This window comes from Toxoplasma gondii, chromosome IV, assembly GCF_000006565.2.
Source record: "Toxoplasma gondii ME49 chromosome IV, whole genome shotgun sequence".
Classification (NCBI taxonomy): Eukaryota; Apicomplexa; class Conoidasida; order Eucoccidiorida; family Sarcocystidae; genus Toxoplasma; species Toxoplasma gondii.
Window position 1 is genome coordinate 1896779 of NC_031471.1, and position 21843 is coordinate 1918621.

The window sequence follows — 21843 nt, forward strand, 5'->3', positions numbered from 1 at the left end:
TTCGGTTCTACCGCTTCTCTTCATCGTACTACGTTTTGTCAGTGTTTTGAATAGAAAGGAGATTCAAAACTACTTGTGAAAAGCGAGACTCTAGAAAGCGTTCTTCGTTTCTTGTCCACACGAAGTCAGGTTGCGAGGCCTGAGCAGTGCGCCAGAAGGAGCGAAATTCGAAGAAATTCCGGGGGGTGAGTGCGACAGTCGGTAAATTAAAGAAACCAGCTCGACCTTCTGTAAGAAGTGAAAACAAAGAGAAATCACTGGAGAGGAAGAAGACGAATCCAAGAGACAAACGACAGGAAAACAGCGACACGACTAGCGCAACGGGAAGAGAAGAAGGAGCGTAATTCAAGAGGACGAGAAGGACAAAACAAGAGAAAGTGAAACATGAGAGAATAAGATAAAGAGGAGAAGAGAACACGAGGAGGAGAAGGAGAGGAGAAGAAGAACTGTTTCGGCAAATACTGGATGTGAGATTGAAGGTCTAAACCACTAGTCCAACTTGCAGTATAGACTTTCAGAAAAGACAAGGAACCTTTTCGAGACAATGACTGTCCCAGCGCCTCGACAGTGATGTTTCTAGCACCTGTGCAGAGGATTCTCTTGCGGTTAGTGAGACAGATGGAGGGGGGAAGAGATCAGAACGAGAATGCGAATGGCAGAGGAGGAGGAGAACAAGGAGAAACGGGAAGCAGAAAAGAACACGGAAAGTGATGAACCTCTTTTTATATGCTTTTCGAGCTCCCTGTGTCCGCATGCAGCTCCTCTCGGTCGACAATAAAAACGCATGCACAGTTGGGAGAGTCGTTGCGCAGAGGGCATGAGAGAAAAACAAGAAAAACAGGGGAGCTGCAGGTAAAAGAAATGCACAAAGACGAAGAAGAGGGGCTCTGTTTCACTTGTCTTTCACATTTCTGCATGTGCTGCGTTTTCTCGACAGCACTGCGAAGTCCCGAACATGAGAACAGCGTCTTTCTCAGCTTTTCTCTCCTTCTCTGCTGATCTTCCTCGATCGAAGTCTTTCTCACCTTTTCCTGTTTTTCTCTCTCCTTTACTTCTTTTCTTTCTCCCCTTTTTGCCCTCGTTTCTCCCCAGAGGCTTTCCGTCCCCCCGCCACACTGGTGGGAGGGTCGCTGTCTACCTCGCCCGCCTTCTTCGCAGGTTCTTCATTTCTCAGCTTTTTTCATCGTCTCTTTCTCCCGAGCACATTTCTCCGGAGTAGACGCGCCAGTCGAAGAGGCGCAGTTTCTAAAGTTGCACCTCCGAATCTTCCTTTCCTTTGCCATCCTCTCTGCGGACTCTCAACTCCTCTCTGCCTGCGCCCTGCGCTCTCCAAGTCTGCTTCCTAGCGCGGAGTCTGTTTGATCGAGTCGCTTGCAACTCTCTGTCTCTGAGTGAATCCCTGCGACGGAGGCGCTGAAAGAGTCGGACAGATCGTGGAGAGGATGCATGCTTGGACAGACTGGAGACTTGGTGCGTATTTCGAGAAAGTCTTTCATCGTTGTCGTTGGTCTCCCTCTGCTTTGAATTGCGTTTTTGAATTGCTTCACTTTGTATCCTTCTCTGTCCCTGCGCCTCCTCCACACTTTCCTCGATCTTTTCTCCTCTGTTTCCCTTTTTCTTTCTGTTTTCTGCCATGCCGTTCTGCGTCGATTTGTGTCTTCTTCTTGCTGTCTTTCCTTCATCCTCTCTTTTCTCTTTCTGTCGTGTCTTTTCCTCCCTACCTCTCCTCTCGATCATCCCCCGCTCTCTCCCTTCCGCGGCAATCTTGGCTTTCCGTTCCTCCTCTTCTGCCTTTCTCTCTTCTTCCAAGCATTTCTCGCCTCCTGGTTCCTCGTCTTTGTCGCGCGTCTCGTTCTTCATGTTTCCGATGTCTCCTCGCTCGCTGTGTCCTCTCGCGCAGGCTTGCCGGCAGAGGCGGGAACGCTCTGGTGGATCTTCCTGTGGCTTTCCCTCGGCGCGTGTCTGGGCCTCTTGGCGGCGGCCAGCCTCAGGCGCTTCCCGAATATAAGCCGAAGGCCGCGCCTGCAGAACGCCAGCAAGGTCACCCAGCGAGAGGGCGACGCAAAGAGCGACCCGGAGTCCGGCGACAGCGAGGATGAAGACGGAGAGAGCTTCAAGATGGTTTTGTGTGTTAGACAAGGTGGGAGCGGAAGGCGAGAGAAACAGAAGGAGAGGAGAGAGAGAAGAGAAAAAAGAGGAGAGAAGAGAAAAAAGAGAAGAGAAAAAAGAGAGAGAAGACACAGTCCGGAGGCAGACACAGGCGAAGAGAGGAAGGAACTGAAGAAAAGCTGATGCCATCGTGGAGGGAAGGGCAAAACGAAGAAGGGAATGCTGGAAGAGAACCGTTGCAGGAGTGCTAGAAGACTAGAAACTTCTGTGTTTCCGTGACTCTTCTTGCATGTCGAGCACTGTCGGCGGCTGTAGCTGGCCAGTGTTGGAGCGTCTTCTTCGAGTGGCTGTGCACGCGGTTCGCTTTTGTTTTCTTTCTAGTAAATCTGCAAACTGCTTCGTTTCTCTTCTCTTCGACGACGGCACAGGACGGGATCACGAGAGCTGCAAATGTCGACGCAGTTCGAGGCTTTGCATCTTTGTTTTCCTTTCTGCTCACAGACCTGAGCATGGGGAAAGGAAAGATCGCAGCGCAGTGCGGTCACGCGACTCTCGGGGCGTACAGACAGGCGGCGCGGCGCCAGGACCCTTTCCTAGCTCCTTGGACCATGTCTGGACAAAAGAAAATTGCAGTGAAAATCAAGGTGGGGAGCGTCCTCTTCTCGCGCTCCAGGACGCCTCCAGCGCTCGAAAATCTCTGCCGCTCCACTCCTGCATCGCCTACATCGCAACATGCAGGCCAGCCGCGTTTGCAGATCTCTCTCTCTCTCTCTGTGCATTCGCGAATCGAGCGATCAGTCTACCTGGCGATCTATCTGCCACTGTGGCGCTGTTGATCTACGTCTAAGCGATTCGTGCAGCGACCTCCCCAATGCTCTGAAGATGCGTCGGTCGACCGCACAACGCATGCACTTACACATACGCTACGGTCTACAAATATGTACACATGTATAGCCACAATGAGGCACACAAATATATCTAAGGCTACCACTGAACAAATACATATATATATACATATGTATATATATATATATATATGTATGTATATATAAATAACTGTGTGACAGAAGTTGCGTCTTTTGGGGTGTGTGAATTGTGCGGAGCTCGCGTGTTTTTTTCCTGTTTTTTTCCTGTTTTTTTCCTGGACATGTGACCCAGAATGTTTTTTTGTGTTTTCAGGACGAGACAGAAATGCTGGCTTTGCACGCAGAAGCAAAGAAGAAAGGAGTGAATGCTTACGCCGTTTGTGACGCTGTACGTACAGCGGTTCTCTCCCCTCGGCTCTCTGTTTTTCTCTCTCCGTGTCTGTGTCTTCGTTCCCCTCTGAGTTGTTGTTCGTTGCTTCTTCTGGCGGCAGTCCGTTTTTGCCTGCTCTCCATCGTTCTATGTGTCTCTTCTTTCCGTTCCTCTTAGGTGTGCATTCTCTCGCATTTCTTCGACTTCGCGTCCCTGCGTTTTGCCGTCTCTTCTCTTCTACGTCTTTCTCGCGTTTTCCTCTCCGTCTGCGTCTCTGTCCTCTTGGGTGACTTCTGCTTCTTGTGCAGCGTTGCTCTTTTCTTCTCCCTTTTCTCTCTTCGCTGTCCTTGCCTCAGGGCCGGACGCAAGTCCCTGCAGGCTCCTTGACCGTCCTCGCCGTCGGACCCGGTAAGCGCAAGGCTGCAAACTCGACCTTTCCTCTCCCGAGCGTTTCACCGATATTGACCTTTCATTGGCGTGTAGACGATGCAGAGAGTAGCAAGTGACCAGTTTTGGATGGAACTGCTGCAGCACTGCGCGACTTCTCTCTGGAAATCGAAGCCTCGCGACTCTGCTCGGCGCCCCAGTCGAGACGCCCCCGTGTGCCCCGCGTGGAGGCGAGGCCGTCAGACAGCCGAGACAGGGAAGAACTTAGAACAAAACCTGACAGAAGACGGAGAAGAGAACTTTGGTAGAGCTGTTGACACTCTCCAACTATAGGGTGCATGCGAATGGGTGAAGAGAGAGAAGTGAGAGGTGCACACACAAGGAAAGGAGGTGGAAAAGGAGGGAAAGGGAGAAGTTGTTTTGTTCTCGACTGCGGAGGAGCAGCTGTGAAACGAACTCGAAGCAAGTCTAGAGGAAATCCGAGTCGATCGACAACGCTGGAGGTGTCTATACATTTCAGGTTCGCTTCTGACGCAAAAGAATATGGATGTCTTCGTTGTTCAAGTTCGCGTTTTTGCGAGCAACCTGCCAGTTTTCCAGACGAGGAGAGGAGAGCAGACAAGCGGATGCGAACAACAGATCGATTGCGCATGATTCACAGAGGAGACACAACCATCACTGTGGGTTTCGTTCTTTCTCTGTTCAGGCCCGGAGAGCCTCGTCGACGACGTGACTGGACGCTTGAAGCTGCTGTAAACATTGTTCGTTGTTTTCTCTCTGTCGCCTTCTTCTTCCTCTCAGGTCGCCCACTTCTTTCTCGTTTTTCTGTCGCTGTTTGTCTCTGTTCTTTCCTCGATCTGAATTTCTTCACTGTGTTTGAGGCGTCCTCTTGCCTCTCGCTGCCTCCCCCGTAGCTCCTGCCTCACTTTGTGTCGCGTTTCCCCTCTCTTTGCTGCTTCCTTTCTCTCCATTCTTCTTTTCAATGTGCGTTTGAGAAACAACCTTCGATGGTCGTACTTTCGAGAGCGCGTCTGATGAGACCTGCGGTCAGGCCGCAGCCGGAAATCCGGAAACGCTTCGAAGTTTCCTTTGCCGCCTCACACCTAGACGATTCACTGCAGGTCTGCCTCCTTGCATGCAACATCTCAAACGCCACAAAAACAGATCATGTAACTAGGTAAACATATCTATAAATATAGAGTCTGCAAGTATTCCGAAAAAGGAAAATGTAGCTATAAATGTATATATATATATATACATACAGAATATATATTGTCCGAGCACCACGGAACGGAAGATAGTGCAACAAGAGATTCTTTGATCTACACTTGTGATATTTATAGTTATGAATGTAGACATGCGTGGAAACATAGTCTTAGGGAAATGTGCATCTAACTATCTCTGTGCCGATAGGATGAGAAGAGGAAATGCAACTACGCATATATATATATATATATACATACATTTATGTGTAATAATATACTTGTCTACACTTGAATGTATGAATATGCATGTCCGGAGGTGCAGAAGTGTATCGGTACATACTTGTATGTCTCCCTCTCTCTAGCTGCAGTTACATCGGCATATCTTTGTCCACGGAAAGATAGACTTCGTTTTTCCAGAGGACTCACATTCCTGGTCCACGGTCATCCGGTGCACTGGCGCATGCAGCCGAATTGTGTTCGCCCCCTAGATGAAGGCGGCGCTTGAACTTTTAGGTCACCCAGCAGGTGGAAGACGTTTCGGAGGGAAGACAAGAAGCGTGAAAAACAGTGATGTTGCATGCATCACCTTCGCCCCGCCACACGTTGAATATTTCGAATATACAGCGTGTGCTCCTTTGTAGACTTTCTCTTAGCACCGACAATTCCGGTCTTCCAGAAAGCAAGACAATTTTCTCTCTGCGCGCAAATCTCGCGACCCAACTTAGCCTCGGACGGCCCATCTCTCCTTACATGTGTGTGTGGACACTTACGCGCATGCGCATCTCAGAAGTCAGAGCATACCCACGTACAAAAGTATATAAAGAGAGACGTTATTAAATACAGATACATATATATGTATATATATGTATATGTATATATATATATATGTATATATATGTATATATATGTATAAAATACATGAGTCTTTTGGGATATACGCGCATGTTCAAAACGGAGACGAACCATGGATGCCCCGGGAGAGCCTGTGTTGCATACGCCGTGGCGCCGCGTCTCGACAGCAGAACAAGTCTACCTGGCATTATTTGGAAGAGAAACGAGTAGAAATTCTCTGGAACTGACACCGCAAAAGCTCCCGTCGGTGTCGCGGGAGGAACGACGAGAGGTTCCCCACTTCGCGACGGTGCATGCGCCCCTCTGGACTCCCCGTACATGGGTAGCCGGATCCATGCGGACGCGTCACAGGACACAGAAAAAAACGAGACCCCGCGCCATCGTTTCCTCAAGACAACTCCCGAGGCCTTGACCTGAACAGAGACCTGCGTTCCCAGAGGAACGGAGACAAAGCCAAGACGCGTGAACGCGGCAAAGAGAGAGAGACCTGAAAACGGGAGAAGGCACCCGAGACCAAGGACAACGAAATGTTTACAGCTCCTAGCCGGATCTCGATTACTTCACATGCAGAAGCCTTCCTCTGAGAGGGGGGCAGAGTCCGGTGTTTCTGTTTCTCGGCGCAGCGAAGTCGAAAGAAGCGATGTCTCGGGTGCGCATTTCCAGAGCCGCCGCCTTCTACTCGCTCTGACGCTTTCTCGACTTTCGATACTCGAATTCGACGCTGCGTCTCCGGTTCTTCCATCGACGTACAGTGTCTTTGGTGTCAGACCGGAGAACATCCCGATTTCGCTCGCGTTTTCCACCTGGTCTTCAGTCGGCGGAAAAAGCTGGACGGCACCTTCAGAGAGAACTACTTCACGCTCTTTTACGGATTCCTACATATCCCACCCAACGCCATTCGTCTCTCTCTTCTTCTCCCCTTTCTCGTTTTCTCACTTCTTCGCGCTTTTCTGCTTCGTTGCTTCTCACTTCTTTGCTTGCCTTCTTCCCCTCCAGTGCCTTCCTCGAGGGCCGCGCAGATCGAGCGAGACCGCTGACAGACCGAGCCCTCGGACGAGATTCTTCAGTGCAGATCTCGCGTTTTTTCCGCTCTCTCGTTTCCAGAAGACTTCAAGAAAGAGAACACTGCCTACGTCCTCCCTGAGAGGCAGCACACAGTTCCCTACTCCGTCAGATCTCCACTTATTATTCCCCAAGAAACATCCCCAGGATCTCCGAAGGACCTTCTCTCTGGGACCTTCAATACTTCCGCGTCTAGGACGATTCGTATAGAGTGGTGAGTTCGTCGGAGACGTTTCTCGGAGCGAAAATCCCCAGGTCTGTGAAGAGCAGAGAAATCAACTCTGGGTCTGTGTAGTCGAGATACTCCCCGTAGTCCTTCGGCGAGTCCAGCGTCTCCAGCTGCGAAAAAGGGAGAGAACGGGCAAACCGATGTACGCAAAGAATCCACGAAGAGAGAGCGAAAAAGGCGAGAGAGCAACTTCAGGAGAGAGAGAGACAAAATGGACAGAGGACTACAAAGCAGAGAAGAGACAGGCACAGAGGGAGGAAAAGAGGGGAGGAAAAAGGAACATAGGCGGAGAAGAAGCGAGCGAAAAAAAAGAAGGGAGAGAGAGAGGAAAGGACGAAACTGCTTTTCGAACGTACATCGTCGGAGTCCGCCTTGTCAAAGACAATACATCGACGGGCGTCGTCTTTCTGAAAAACATGCATGCGCGTGAATTTACACGCTTCGCATGCAACGTAAAATGGCACACAGTGCTGCCGAGCCACCATCGCGATCGTCGAGGTACCGACCTGAAAACAACGCAAAGCTCGAAAGACCTCGACTTTACGTTTTCTCACCCTCACTACTCCACGGAGCTGCACCTGAAGCGCATGCCTCCACCACGTACACACCCACACTACATATCGAACTGATGGGAATGTACAAACACAGATCAACATACTCTTACATATAAATATACATACAGATAAACATATATATACATATATATACGTTTGTATACTTGGATGTAGATGCAGAGAGAGATCGGCATATGTGGGCAAAGATTCACATGTGACTTGACGACAGCCGTCGACACAACGCTCGGTGTTGCCCACACACGTGCATATAACAGAATGTCGTTCTTGTAGATTTATTTATTTTTATAGGAATATATATATATATATATATATGTAAATATATATATATATATATATATAGATGCATATATATATGCATCAATAAATACAGAGACTTCACGAACGTATGGAACAATATAGGCGTACTGATATACGTGCGTACAATTATACGCATATATATATATATATAAGACTGTAGCACAATGCGAGTACCTCAATATGATATATATATATATATATATATATATATTATATATATAGATAGATGTATCAAGCGAGAATCCCTGAATTATATATCTGTGTATGTCGCACCGTAGAGGCACGAGTGTTTTTCTAGCGGCCAGTGCACGCAGATGCGCGTGAGAAGTATTTATTTGCGTTTTCCTACTCGATTGACGATGCCTCCGTTCTCTGCCACTGCTTCTGCGCCGACGACGACCATGTCGATTTTGGCCATGAGGCGCCCGATGGAGCAGACAGAGGTATTCGACACCGGAATTCCGTTTGCGGAGATGCTTTCCATCAGGAGGTCCCTGGACAATGAAAAAAAGACAACGCGCCCACAGACATCCGCGCCTGCACACGAATGCCGTCGTCTCGAAGCAAAAAACGGAGCAGTGACGGCGCTGACAGCTCTTCCTCACTGAACAGACCTCTGGCGAAAAACGCGAACGCGACGACGGCATCTGTGCTCAGGCTCTGTGTCTGCCTGTGCATGCAACGGCTGCTCGCGGTGTTGTCTGTCTCTTTCTCAGGAAAGGAGGAGGAACCTAACGATGCAGACAGCCAGACAGAGCGACAGCAGCGACTCTCTCGATGCAGGTGTCTCCTCAGCGAGAGAGCAGCCAAGCGAGGCGTTGCGTCTCCGCGGAGAGTCGAGGCCTGTGGCAGGGTGAGGACAAAAGAGTGGAGCGCCCGGAAAAGACGCTAGACGTTCTCTTGCTTCAACGCGTTTCTCTCCGCAGCAGCGTCTCCGAAAAGAAGACGCTTCGCGCAACAGCAAGGTGGACGTACACATCCGTTCTCACGAAGTATCCAGGCTTTTCCTCGTGACGCGTAACAATCACCGAAAAACGCTTTTTGTGCTTCACCCATGCGTCGCGCAAAAGTTTCTCCACGCAAGACGACCGGCCGTGAGTGAGGACGACCATCTGATCTTTCGTAAACATAATTTGCCCTGAGACGAAACAGAGAGAGTTGGGCGTCAGGCGATCGCATTCCCTCGCAGCTGAAAAACCACGAGCACCGACTGTCCAGATTTCGAGCGTCACAACCGAAACAGAGGCAGGCCTCCCCCTCGGCCGATGTCTGAGCGACGGGAATCAGACGCAAAGAGAGAGGAGGGAGGAAGAGAGGAGGGAGGAAGAGAGGACAAGGACGGAAGAGAGAAAGAACAGAGAGAAGGGGAGCAAAGAAAACGGGAGAAAAAAGTTGGGGAAAAGTAGAGAAAAACATGGAAAAGGGAGGAAAAAGGGAAGAACAAAGTCACAGGGGTGAGGTGTCATTGCCGGTCTTCTCCGAAAACGTTCGAAAACGCGTTTCGTAGTCCTCTATGCCTCAGAAAGGCCTACACACTCTCTGCGTCCAGTTCAGCTCTGCCCGCCTGCATGCGCCGAAGCTCACCGATGTCTGCGATAGTCTGTTTGCTTTGCAGAATTCGCGCGGCGAACTTGGCCGACTGCGCCACCAGCAGGTCCCGCAGCTCCTCGAGACTCTGAAAAATCCAGAAAATATGAAAACAAATGGTGCGAAAACCAAAGAAAAAGACCGATAGAACGAAGCTGTCGAAACGAAAAGTGGAACAAAAAAACAGCTTGCTCGCTCGCCCGTCTGCGTTCATGTCCGGCAGCGTTGTCTTCCCAAGGTTGAGAGCTGTTCTCAACTTCGAGAGCTTCCGCGCTTGGACGCGAGGGCAGCTCCCTTCTTGATTCGAAACACTGTGAAGTCTTCTTTCCAGGCAGGTCTTTGAGTTGAGATCTTCTTCCTCTCTGCCTTTTTTTAAAAGGAAACATACTCGTCCTTGTTCAGTGCCGGAATGCTTCACTTCCTTATCGCATCCGCCCCTCGACGGCCACCGAAAACACCCGTCTCGTTTTTTCTTCTCTGTCGTTCGTCTCGTTCTCTTCTTCTCTCTCTTCTCTTCTTCTCTCTCTTCTCTTCTTCTCTCTGTGTTCGTTCTTCACTGCCTCTGGCAGGCCGTCCGCTTGTGCGTCGGTCTTCTTCGAGAGTTCCCTTCTTTCTCGCAGTTTCGCTCGTTCTCTCGAACGCCTTACGATGTCAGGACGCCTCTGATGGTGTCGCAGCCCAAACTGCTGGTAGAGCAAGCATGCGGAACGAAGGGGGAGAGTCGTCAACCTCTGCAGAAGCAGAAAAAACAATCTCCCCACTGCCATACTCATCTCTCCCCGCTACCATACATGCATACACATACACAAAGACACAGGTATAGATACATGCATACACAAATATGCATATATATACATATATATATATATATATATATACGTGTATGGGGAGCGAAGGAGCTCAGGAAAGTGACCTAGGCGAGTCGGTTTCCCTACAAATCCCCCCGTGGGTACAGAAAGCTCAAAGTTCGCAGGCCTCCCATATTTCTAGCTAAGTATCTTTATAAATGTATATATATACATACACATATATACATAGACAAATATACATATACAAATATGCATATATATACATATATATATATATATATAGAGAGAGAGAGAGAGGCATCTCTTTGCGCAGGAAAAACCTCGGAATCTGCAGCTTGTGTGAAAATGAGGAGTTAGGTGAGAAAAAAACGCGACGAAGAATCGCGAGGGGAAAGGATGAACAGAGGAAGTCCAGGACTGCGCAAAGGATACCTTCCGTTTCTTCCCTCGACTTTTCACTCGCCGCGTAGGTCAAGAACGAGGACAGGAAGCGAAGGAGCACACCGTCTTTGAGCAGAATCCTTCTGAACTCCCGTCCGACGCATGCACCGTGAGCTGCATGCGCGGGAGAGACTTTCTCTCACTCTTCAGAAGACCAGAACGCACCTTGATGCTTGTGAGTTGACTGATGTAGAGAAGTACATCCTCGCGCCCGGCGTAAATTTCCAGGGCGTCGCTGGCCGCCCGCAAGTGCACAAAAAGTTGAAAAACAGACGTAGCTCGAGATCTGAAAAAGGCGCGCAGACTTCAAAATCTTGAACATAGAAGACGGGAGATCTTCAAAGGTGAAGAAAGCCTACATTCGAAGCTTCCAAGTAGTCCCCCACAGCTCCCTCACGGACGCCTCCCTTCGACACGAATACGCATTTCGAGTCACAGAAATATACAGACACCTATACATATAAATATACGTTTAAATATATACATATAAATATACGTTTAAATACAGATGCACAAATATATATACATATACATACATATATATATATATATATGTATGTATATGTATATATATTTGTGCATATACGGTGAGTGAGAAAGAAGTTGTAGGGAAGGCGAGTGTCTGCGAAGGAAACCAAGGCGGAGGCAAGGCAAGTCGCAACATGAGATTGAGAGGCGAACGCAGAGGGAGGAAAACATCTCTCGAGGTGAATGCAGAGCTCTGCGCAGCTGGATGTACACGTCGGGAACGAGTTGTTCGGACGAAGTCTCCTGTGTTCTTTCAGCTCCCCTCCCCCTCCTTGCGACTTGGAGCTTGACGTTTCATGCCCGCTCGCAGTTTTGAACGAGAACTCGAAAACAACTCTTTTTCCAACTCACATGCGCGCGATTGTGCCGAGGGCGTGGACAGCTGCGAGAGCCAAGTCGTTCTGTTCAGAAGTGAAGCACCGCCAAAACGCGTCGATCACTTGCATTTGAAGAGGCTGGAAGTCTTCGACATCCTTTTCTCCCTCGCCTCCGCAGCTGCTTGCAGACTCCCGGAGTCGGCGAAAGGTTTCTCGCCGCTCTCCTTCCAAGGCAACTGCTCCTCTCTCGCCTGTCTCCATCGCGCCCTCCGCTCCGTTCTGCTGCTCGACCTCTGCAGCCATCTGAGCGGATTTCAGAACTGGTTCTGTGCGCTTCTGCGTCTCCGTAGTTTCGCTAATCTTCGAAACGCACGCTGGTTCTCTGACCTTCGAAACGCATGCAACGTCGCTGTCCTCGAAAAATCCGTTTTCCTGCGCAGCCGTCGGAGAAGGCACTCAGGCGTCCTCCTCAAATCTGCCTCCAGAGGCGTGATGCAGAGAACGAAACAGTCTCTCCCGCGAAGAGAGGACGGAGGAAGAAAGAAAGGGCAGAGAGGAAGACGAGGAAGGAAGGCGAGCGAGACAGACGGAAACAGGCGGAGACAGGTGGAGACAGGAGACAGACGGAAACAGACGGAGACAGAAGTACAAGAGGAGGAGCGAGACAAAGAGCACCGCGACAGAGAAAGGATTTCAAGGACGTACAGAGAGCGTCTGCGCGGAAGACAGAGAAACACTAGAGAGAGAGAACCAACTGGGAGGGTGCCATATAGACGAGAAAGAAGAGGAAAGAGAGGACGGATGAAGAATCTGGAGAGTCCGCATGGCGGAAGTATGGATAAAGACGCGCGCGAGTTTCCTTTCTCTTCTCTCGCCTTTCTTCTCTCCTCTCTGTCCGTTTCTCACCCTCTCTCTTCTCGTCTCCCTTCGCGGATCTGCTCCTCTCCTGACATCAGAGGGTCTTCTACAAGAGGAAAACAAGAGCGACGTTGGATGAGAAAGAACAGAGATGCGAAAGCGAAGGCAAACAAGACGGAGAGAAACCGAAAGAAGAAAGGCCGCGGAGGCGAGAGACACGGGCTGACAAGAAACGCCCCCAACCTCGCGAGTCCGCCGCGAAGCCTCGCGACTCACGTCGAGAGAAGGAGCGCGCGTCGAATCGCAGAGGCAGACCAGTTTTCTTCACTGGAACTTTAGAAAAAAACGCGTCGGCAGAAGAGAAAATCTCAGCGATGTCTCTTGACGCAGCAGCAGGCGAGAGACTCAGCGAAAGGCTGCTCCGGTTTCTCAGCGGAGTGGAGGCTTCGGGGAGAGGTCGCGCCGCTTTTTTCAGAGACAAAACCGGAGCGGGGAAACAAAACGGAACGCAAAACAATAGAGAGTTAAAAGGCAACTTGGGGACGCTCTTTCAGAGGTTTTCTCGCCAGGCGCTTCCTTCTCTCCAGAGACGGCCCTCTTCACGGTTCGTGGATAGAAACGCATGCAGTGTGCAGCGTCACACAGACAGACGCCCGTTGCCGCAGTTGACTTCCAGAAAAACCCGGAACAGATCCATATTTGAACTCCTCTTGAGCCGTCCGAGAGAAATCTCTCTTCAGAACTCGCGCAAACGCGTGAGTCCACAACTCAAAGCACTTCTCTCAGTGCCGCATCGCGCCGTCTCTGCCTCCGAGCGGTCGTCTCATGAAAACGCGGCGATTTTTGCCCTAGACGCCTTTTCAGTCGCATGCGCCATTCAAGAGTTCATCTACAGACTGACATATTCAACTCACACACCTCCTCGTACACTTCTCCCTTATTTATATATATTTATATTTATATATCTATATATATTTATATTTATATATCTATATTTATATATATATATATATATATTTGCATATATGTTTGCGGAGGTGATTTTCTGTTTTCTGTTGACTGGACTGCGGAGAGCAGCTGTGTACAGTTTCAAAAGTGCGAACCTGGGAGAAAGAAAGAGCAGCGCGGCTCTCCTGAAGTCGCGCGTCTCTCCTCACTGCATTTCCTGTTTCGACGCGACCACCCGATTTTTGCAATCGTGGAGTTTTTCCCCGCGAGCTCTTGGGAGCTTTGCGCAGGAAAGCAGCGAGCGGGAGCGTCTTGGTCGAGAAAAAAGTCTCTTTTTCGGACTGAGAGATGCTCCCAAACCCACTGCCCTGCGCTCTTCCATGGCCAATCGAGGCTGCACTTCTCGACAGTAACAGTCCGGCCGAGCGTCCAGTCCACCAAGAAGATGAACAAAGGATGTTCCATGAAACGACAAAAGTCCACTAAGGTTCAGGAGAAATCTCCCGTCGGCTTCTTTCAAAGACCAACTGGCCTGCCAACCAAACCGCACACTCTTCACTGGAGAAAGAAGCCGTGAGAGAACGCGCGAAAGGACGCACTGAGGCGCGCAAAGACCTTCTATTCTCCTTTGTGCGAATAAAGCATTCAAGTCAGGAGACGCAAATCTTTTTGCGCAGGGAAAACGGTTTTCTGCGAGTGCGAAAAAAAACAACGCGGAACGCCGCATACACGTCAACCGCCAGCGAGGAAACAAGAACTTCCTGAGAAGACTTGCGCAGCTCAGAACTATCCACCTTCTCTCCTGGCAAAGAAATGTGATGAAAGGCCAGAACTTGGCTGGTGCATTCGAGATCACCCTCTCCTCTAATGCGCGAGAATCTTTTTCATGCTTTTGTCCATCGCAGGAAACTCGCGTCCTTGCAGGGCAAGTCACTGGAAAAGGCGACTGGCTCGCCTCACACACCTGTAGCTCGAGGTGGAAACTCAGCAAGCAGAAAGGATGTAGAAACTACGGTCGAAGAGAGGAAAGAGAGGTGCAGTTCTGAGATTCAAACCACGCTGTTCTATACTTCTTTTCGACTCTCGCGTTCTGTGTTTTTGGACGTTCGAAACGATCCATCAAACAGCCTGTATTCTCACACACTGTTGATTCGTTCGATCTCAAGCGACTCTCGAAAATGCCGGATTGCTACCTGAAGAGCAGAAATGACCTTCCCGGTCAGAAGCGCGAAAACAGCCAACAACTGGAGTCTCGACTCCGCGGTGTACATACACCCGACGGACAGCGTCAGCAGTGCCGAGTCGCTGGCCAGGCGCAGCCGCGGAGTTTCTCGGTCCTTTCTGCACCTTGCCTTGCAGCGAAAACAGCGAGTTCTCAGATTCAACGCAAAACTGTACAAAACTGTCTCTCTTGCGTTCGTTCGAACTGATGACACGAGAGACGCAGCTCCAGAAAACCGACAGAAAACCGACAGAAAACAGCAGTTGACAAGCGGGGGCTGATGACACGACGAAAGGGTGTGAAAGACCCAACTCCTCGAGATCCGTGGAACCGCCGCAGCCGGCAGCAGACGGCATACACGCAGTGCATGCACATGCGCCTGCGCTCCGGTTTCTTTCGCATGCAGTTGGAGGCTCCGGCTCGGGAAGTCTGCAGGCGACTTAGTGGGGGGCGAAACGTGGAGTTCGCTTCTCGTTGAGAGATCTGATTTCGCTTCGAAAACGCGGACCACAGAGATCAAAGAAGACGAAGAGAGGCAACGGAAAAACCTCAAAGTCACAAATCGCGGAACTCGACTGCTCGCACCCATTCTTTCATCGCTCCCGGAACTCGCAAAGTCTCAAGAGTCTTCTTGTACCTGCAGAACACACAAAGGCAGACGCGCCCACATTAAAGAAGCGTCACCTCTACTCACTGCCTTCTAAATCCTTTCGTATGCATGCATGTATCAAGTCGACACACAAATGCGTCTGAACCTGTACATCGACACACACCCACACAAATCTACGTCTAAATATATATACATATACATATATATACATATACATATATATACATATACATATATATACATATATATATATATACATGTGTATATAGATATATCAATGCGCATGTGGTGTGGTTGTCCGTAGCTGCTCGTTCGGTGGCTTTCTACGGAGAAGGCGTAAAAGGGGAGTTTCTTTCGAGAAGAATGGAGCATTCTGAACACAACCTCACGCAGATGTGGAACAGAGTAGGTTTGTCCCCTCTCCCGGTTTCCATGTTTCTGCGTCCGCGCGGCTCTAACGTCCGAGTGTACGCATGAACGTACACCCGGCGCATCGAAGAAGGCGGAACGACGCCTCCAAGGAGCCTTCCCAGATACGAAACTTCATCCACGCGTCTGCGCGCGTCTCCACCTCTTGAAGCCCCTTCACTCGCCATTTTAGAACGCGTCCTCTGGGCACCTTCGCAGATCTCCGTGTGAGACAGAATGGACCGAGACAAAAAGCCTACGACTGGCAGCGCAGCCTTTCCCCACCGCAGGTCGACACAGCATGACAGTCTCTTTAGCGACTGGAAAGACACTGCTGCTCACGCTGCATGCTCTGGAAATTTACAGGGAACGTAAGTTCCGAACGGATCTGAGGCGACGCCCGTCAGACCGACTGTCTGCAGGGCGTAACTACACAGCTGGAGGACTCCCAGGTCGACTAAACGCAGAAACGCGCGACGCAAACTCTGCAAAAACGGAGCAAACAAAGGACAAAGAAACGACAACAGAAGTCAACGACACAACGTGATGCACTCAAACACACACATACACGGGCATATACGTCTGCGTATACACATACATATATATATATATATATATAAGTATATATATATATATATATATTTATGCATGTGTGTATATGTATGGCCGTTTGTATCAACATATGCATAGGAGTGGATTTATAGAGAGGAGGAGAAGTCGTTGACAGAGCGTTGACAGAGCGGGGAATTGGTTCATTTTCGAGTCGGACTGCGGGGATGTGTGTAGATGAAAGGATTTGTCACCTCAGCCACGAATTGGAACTGTTTGCACTGCGTCCTTGTCTCCCTGCAGAGAGAGAGTGGGGAGACGCCCTCTGTCCTCACTTCTGCACTTGGATGCTGCAGCTTGACGTCGAGGTCGGCGTAGAGAAGCGCGACTTGCTCGACGACAGCATGGAACGTTTTCGGGGCTCTTCGGCGCGCATGCAGTCGCGTCATGGCTCCGAGGACGAGATGTTCCACCAGACTCAGCTCCGGGAAAACACTGAAAGTCTGCGAAGCGAAAGAAAGAAGCAGCGCAAGACGAACTGATCGCCGCTACCCCTGTTCACTCGAGCTACGTCTGACGTCTCTGTGCGACATTTTCGTTCAACGCCGGCAGTCGCCTGACGCCGCTCTCGCATGTTCTGCTCTCTCTGTGCTCTTCTCGCGGTCTCTCCAGTTTCATGGTGCTTCAGAGCTCTTTTCGGGTGTTCCCTTCTCCCTGGGTCATCCTTTCTCCTCATCTGCGCGTCCTCTCTCGTCTCTCTCCTTCTCCTTCTTCGTCCTGTCACCGGCTCTCTGGGCTCTGCGAGAGATTCCTGTGCTGCACAAAACCGGTCTCCTCCCCTCCTCTCTTTCGCTCTTGGAACGGTGACTGCATGACCTCCCCTCCTTTGGCCTCAGGGCGACTCCCTTGGCCTTCTCGCTCTACCTTCTTCTCTCGGAGCAGTCCGCCGCACAGGCGCGCAAACTGTGTCTGGTCGTCTTCGGCGGATCGCCGACTCGTTGCTTCCTCTCTCCTTCCCGGAGTCGCTGGCTGCTCGGGGCAACACACAGAAAGAGGAGAGACGAACGACCGCGGACATCCCTGGTCTGCCAGCGAGCTCGCGTCCGGTCGTCGCGCTCCGCCGTCTCGAATGTCTCCGTCCACGAACTCCTCGGTGGATCGACTGCGGTTCTCAGGCACCTGGTTCTCTTCTCCCTGGAGTGACGAGGTTCGCGGGGAACGTGGAGAAAACGAATCTCGAGCGCGCTGGGAGTCGCGCCGAGGCGAGAGTGCGAAGGACCGCGCAGAAAGCGGGGAGAGACCCTCTCCACACGAACGAGGGATCCGACTGAGAGCCGGACTGAGAGTCGGGCTGAGAACCGGACTAAGAGTCGGACTGAGAGTCGGACTGAGAGTCAGTTTCTTGTCCGACTCGAAGAGTTCGCAAGTCACAGAAAGAGACAAAATCGCGTCGATGATCTCGGAGAAGAAGCAACGCGCGCTGCGACCCAGAGCGAAGTTCCTGAAAAACGTCTCCTGAACGCACACAGACAGACATATTGTGTCGGCGACACTCGCGCGTATGGGGTGTATATCCACTGGGTTGGAGAAACGGTCTGTTGTCTTTCATGGGTCTGCGTCGCCTCTCTTTTCCTTGTTCTGGACCGCGTTCGTCACTGCCTTTGTCTTTTTTGGGTGGCGCGCGCGTCACTCGCCCTCTCTGTCGCCTGGTTGTTCGTCGACGCCAGTGTTCGTTCCCCCCTCTTCTTCTCTCTTTTCTCTTTTCTCTTCTCTCTCTTTTCTCTTCTCTCTCTTTTCTCTTCTCTCTCTTTTCTCTTCTTTCTCTTTTCTCTTCTCTCTCTTTTCTCTTCTCTCTTTTCTCTCTGTTCGCGCGCTTCGGGCGCCTCTCGCTCCACGTACCCTGAACCTGTGAGAGGTGAACTCTTCCTCAAGCGCGGCCGCGAAGGCGCGCGCGAAGACTTCTGCGCGCCAGAGGTCTTCTGCAGTCGGCGTCCATGCCGGCTCGAGAAGGAGAGCGAGCGCCGCCTCCTCCTCGGCCGCTCGCGTCTCCACACCCTTCCGCCTCTTCCCTCGCCATGCCTCTCGCTCTCGGACCTCTTCTTCTCTCGCGCGCGCCGCCCCCGCCAGAGCTGCGCAGAAGCTGGTCTCTCGCCGAGCCGACTCCACGGCAGTGCGGAGCAGAAGAGGACTCGAGACGCGGAGAAGGTTTCTCCGGAGAAAGGCTGTGAACCGCGGCAGCGAGGAAGGCCCCGCGACGTACAGCGTCTGCAGCGAGAAGCGACTGCGAATGCGCTTCTCCATATGTTGCGTGATGTCCAGAACGGCAGAGACACACACAGTGCAAATCTGCAGGTCGCTACTGTGTTGCAGGTCAAAGAGGTTGTACAGCAGCTGCTGTCTCCTCCGTTCCCCTGAGGCGTCAAGACAGCAGCGCTCGAAGCGGTCCAGGACGATCACCACGGCGCGCCCGAACAGCGAGCAGCTGTCTTCGAGTATAAGCCGAAGCGTGTGAGAGAGCTCCTCGACGGACGCAGAGGCAGCAGGAGTTTTTTGGCAGCGCAAGTCCCTCCCCAGTTGGGAGACAATCGCATGCAGCAGCGACGCGTCGTCTCTGTACAGCGGACAAGACAGCCGTACCACTAACAGGTCGGGAAGCAGCGCTGCAGGGGCGAGAGACGCAGGCGACGAAGAAGAGAGGAGAGACGGCGGAGACGAAGAGAGAAGAGCAGGGGGAGAAGAAGACAGAGAAGAAGAAGAGAGACCAGAAGAGAGAAGAGACGGCGGAGAAGATGGGAGAGAAGAGAGAGAGGACGGACGCGCAGGACGAAGAGGGGAGGAGACACAGGAGGACGCATAGTCGGAGGAAGAAGCAGAGGCATCCTTGTCCTTTGTCTCCGCTTTCTTGCTCTTGAGGTCGTCTCTGTTTTCATGCTTGAAGTGGAGAGACGCCTGCTGCTCGCGCTGCTCTCGCGCGAGACGCTGCACGGTGTTGAGAGCGAGCTCGAGAGCAGTCGTTTTTCCAGACCCAGGAGGACCTAGAAGCAACACACTCGTCTTCTCCTTCAACTGCAGGCAACAACTCAACTTCCTCGACAACTCCAGCGCCACCGCCTCCACCGAGTGCGGGGGCGGAGGCTCCTCGCGACGAGGTGTCTCCGTCCCTGTCTCCCTTCCTGTCTCCTTTCGTGGCGACGCATGCGTCGCCTGCTTCCGCCACCGCTGCAGCGGAGAGGCAGTCGACTCCAGGGAAGCTTCCAGGCGGCTGAGCGACGGAGGTAGAGCCGAGGAGGCAGCATAAGAAGAGGCAGACGAAGAGGAAGGCGCGGAGGAAGAAAAAGAGGAAGAAGACGAGGCAACGAGGAGAGACAGAGGCAGAGGACTGTGGAGAAATCCACGGGAAGCGAGGTGGAGGCGATGCCGCAGGAGACTGTGGAGATGAGAGAGGAGAAAAGATCCGTCGGAGAAGCGCAAATTCAGAACTTGGCTTAAAGAAGGAGAGCAACGCATGCAGGTGCCTTCACACCCCGGCGTCGAACAGGGAGAAGGAGAGGAAGAAGGGGAAGAAGAAGCTGGTGCAGAGGGTCTGCGCTGGAGCTGGGGAGAGAAGGCGGCCATCTTGGAGAGAGGGAAGCGGGGGAGAAAAGTCGAGGAGGAATGGCCGCCGACGCGGAAAAGACAACGGGGGAAAGAACGGCCAGTCCGAGCCGGCACTCGAGCATCAGAGAGGAGACGAAATCCGGAAGAAAAGGGTCAAGAATGGAGAAAACGAAGTCGAGAGAGAGGGAGAGAGAAAGGAAGAACTGAGAAGGGAGGAGGCAGTTGCCGACGCATGCAAACGCTGTGACTGGGGAGCAGAGTGCGAAGAAGAAAAAGGGAGGACGAGGTCGGCTGCGTTTTGCGATGCCACCAAGCCGAGGGAAACCAGTGAGAGACTCAGGACAGAGAAGACGAAGAACGCGGAGAAAAGACAGGGCAACGGTTCCTGTCAAAGAAGAAAGAGTGACGAAGAGACGCGGAGAAAAGACAGGGCAACGGTTCCTGTCAAAGAAAAAAGAGCGACGAAGGAACGCGGAGAAAAGACAGGGCAACGGTTCCTGTCAAAGAAAAAAGAGCGACGAAGGAACGCGGAGAAAAGACAGGGCAACGGTTCCTGTCAAAGAAAAAAGAGCAACGAAGGAACGCGGAGAAAAGACAGGGCAACGGTTCCTGTCAAAGAAGCTCCAAGCTCCTCGCAAGCTCGCACCCCAGTCTCTCCAGAGGAGAAGAAGAGAACGGACAAGAAAGAAGAAAAGGAATTAAAAGGAAAGGGAGGACGAAGATAACTGAAGGACAGGAGCCGAGGAGGATGAGGGGTATGAGAGGGAGAAGGAGAGAAAAAAGAAGCTGAAGACGAGAACAGGAGAAGACAGAGCAGGGAGGAAGAAGACAGAGGAGAGAGGAAGAAGACAGAGGAGGGAGGAAGAAGACAGAGGAGGGGGGGAGAAGAGAGGGGGGAAGGTCAGAACGAGAAAGCCGACAGGTAAAGAGAAGAGGAAAACACGGAGAGAAGCGCGGAGAGAAGCGCGGAGAAGAAAGAGAAAAGGGAGCTCCGAGGACAGGGGAGAGGGCGCGTCGAAGGGAGCTTGCGAGCAATGAGAGAGATAAGCTGTGAGGCGAGGCGGCGGCAAAGGAGACTCATCATGTGCGAAGCTTCAATCAAAAAAGAACTGTTCTGCTCCAGAAAGCACAGATGACAGCGCGCAGGAAAGGAGAAGAAGCAGAGAAAGGGAGACAGGGGCGTCGAAGCCGGCAGCAGCGGTGTAAGTGTATTGTGTGCAGAGCGACTTGCACCGGGGGATTGTGGTGAGAACGGTGGAAAAGAAGAAGAAAGACGGAGAGGAGGTGGAAAGACCGACAAAAAAGCGAGAAAATGTCCGTTCTTTTTCCTTTCCTCGTGGTTTTCGTCTTCAGGACGAACACTCACACACCCGACTGCATGCTGTGTCTTCGCGGGAGGGCAGAGGCAAACGCGAGGAGAAGAAAAAAGGCGGGGGGACAAAGTCGTTTCGGGAAAAGACTTGGAAAAAAGGCAGAGACGCAAACACACCGAGAAAGAACGGCTTCTTTTCTCCGAGATTCGTTTGCTGTGCTGCGCTTGCTGCAGCTGGCGCTCGACGGGGAAGCGCGGGGGTCTACGAGACACGAGCGCGACGCAGCGCCAACCTGCGCCTCACGGTAGAGCGAGAGCAAAACAAGAGATAAAAAGGTTTTCCAAGAATGAAGAGGAAATAGGACAAGGGAGCATTTGGGCGAGATGTAAAGGGCAGAGTGAGAGGGGAAAAAGAAGAAACGGGGACAAGAGGAAAGGGGAGACAGACGAGGAAAACCGAGGCGAAAAAGAGCGACGAGAAAGGAGCGCTCGGGTGTTATCGAGAATAGAGAAGAGAGAGAGAAGAGAGAGGAGAGAGAGGAGAGACGCGACAGGAAGGGAGCAGAGGGAGAACAGACAGAGCTGGAATACGCGCGGAAGGAAGCGGCGGAGGGAGGTCAGGGTACTGAACTCCGACGCTTCAAGCTAAGAAACTGGACAGTGAGAGACGGAACGCAGGAAAGACTGACGGACAACACAGAAGGG

General features: G+C 51.6%; 3 protein-coding genes across 3 annotated transcripts; 1 reads left to right on the top strand and 2 right to left on the bottom strand.

Moving 5' to 3' along the window:
* The first annotated feature begins 854 nt into the window (after nt 1–854).
* TGME49_211240 (peptidyl-tRNA hydrolase, putative) lies at nt 855–4941 on the top strand. Its single transcript, XM_002371218.2, has 6 exons — nt 855–1470; nt 1901–2140; nt 2611–2753; nt 3289–3363; nt 3702–3753; nt 4439–4941. The coding sequence occupies exons 1-6, from the start codon at nt 1443–1445 to the stop codon at nt 4486–4488; spliced, it is 588 nt and encodes a 195-aa protein (XP_002371259.1). The 5' UTR covers nt 855–1442; the 3' UTR covers nt 4489–4941.
* A 494-nt stretch (nt 4942–5435) lies between these two features.
* TGME49_211230 (eukaryotic initiation factor-2B, alpha subunit, putative) lies at nt 5436–13043 on the bottom strand. The gene is made up of 8 exons (XM_002371217.2): nt 11669–13043; nt 10955–11075; nt 10187–10270; nt 9537–9627; nt 8928–9090; nt 8302–8446; nt 7437–7586; nt 5436–7190 (listed from the first exon to the last, which is right to left on the bottom strand). Exons 1-8 carry the CDS (start codon nt 11935–11937, stop codon nt 7044–7046), a joined length of 1170 nt encoding a protein of 389 aa, XP_002371258.1. The 5' UTR covers nt 11938–13043; the 3' UTR covers nt 5436–7043.
* A 537-nt stretch (nt 13044–13580) lies between these two features.
* On the bottom strand, nt 13581–21795 carry TGME49_211220 (hypothetical protein). Its single transcript, XM_018779529.1, has 5 exons — nt 18129–21795; nt 17154–17744; nt 16565–16732; nt 16023–16165; nt 13581–15299 (listed from the first exon to the last, which is right to left on the bottom strand). The coding sequence occupies exons 1-5, from the start codon at nt 19842–19844 to the stop codon at nt 15218–15220; spliced, it is 2700 nt and encodes an 899-aa protein (XP_018637970.1). The 5' UTR covers nt 19845–21795; the 3' UTR covers nt 13581–15217.
* Between the last annotated feature and the right edge of the window lie 48 nt (nt 21796–21843).

What these genes read in the sequence shown, in the direction of transcription:
- TGME49_211240 (XM_002371218.2), top strand. Translation starts at nt 1,443, where the DNA reads ATGCATGCTTGGACAGACTGGAGACTTG. An exon ending in TTGGACAGACTGGAGACTTG is followed by an intron (nt 1,471 to 1,900) that starts GTGCGTATTTCG and finishes CCTCTCGCGCAG; the next exon opens with GCTTGCCGGCAGAGGCGGGA. An exon ending in CGTCCTCGCCGTCGGACCCG is followed by an intron (nt 3,754 to 4,438) that starts GTAAGCGCAAGG and finishes TTCTCTGTTCAG; the next exon opens with GCCCGGAGAGCCTCGTCGAC.
- TGME49_211230 (XM_002371217.2), bottom strand. Translation starts at nt 11,937, where the DNA reads ATGGCTGCAGAGGTCGAGCAGCAGAACGGAGCGGAGGGCGCGATGGAG. An exon ending in ACAGACTATCGCAGACATCG is followed by an intron (nt 9,091 to 9,536) that starts GTGAGCTTCGGC and finishes GTTTCGTCTCAG; the next exon opens with GGCAAATTATGTTTACGAAA. An exon ending in ACAAGGCGGACTCCGACGAT is followed by an intron (nt 7,191 to 7,436) that starts GTACGTTCGAAA and finishes CCTTTTTCGCAG; the next exon opens with CTGGAGACGCTGGACTCGCC.
- TGME49_211220 (XM_018779529.1), bottom strand. Translation starts at nt 19,844, where the DNA reads ATGGCCGCCTTCTCTCCCCAGCTCCAGCGCAGACCCTCTGCACCAGCT. An exon ending in TCACCTCTCACAGGTTCAGG is followed by an intron (nt 17,745 to 18,128) that starts GTACGTGGAGCG and finishes GTGTGCGTTCAG; the next exon opens with GAGACGTTTTTCAGGAACTT. An exon ending in GACTGCTCCGAGAGAAGAAG is followed by an intron (nt 16,733 to 17,153) that starts GTAGAGCGAGAA and finishes TTCGCTTCGCAG; the next exon opens with ACTTTCAGTGTTTTCCCGGA.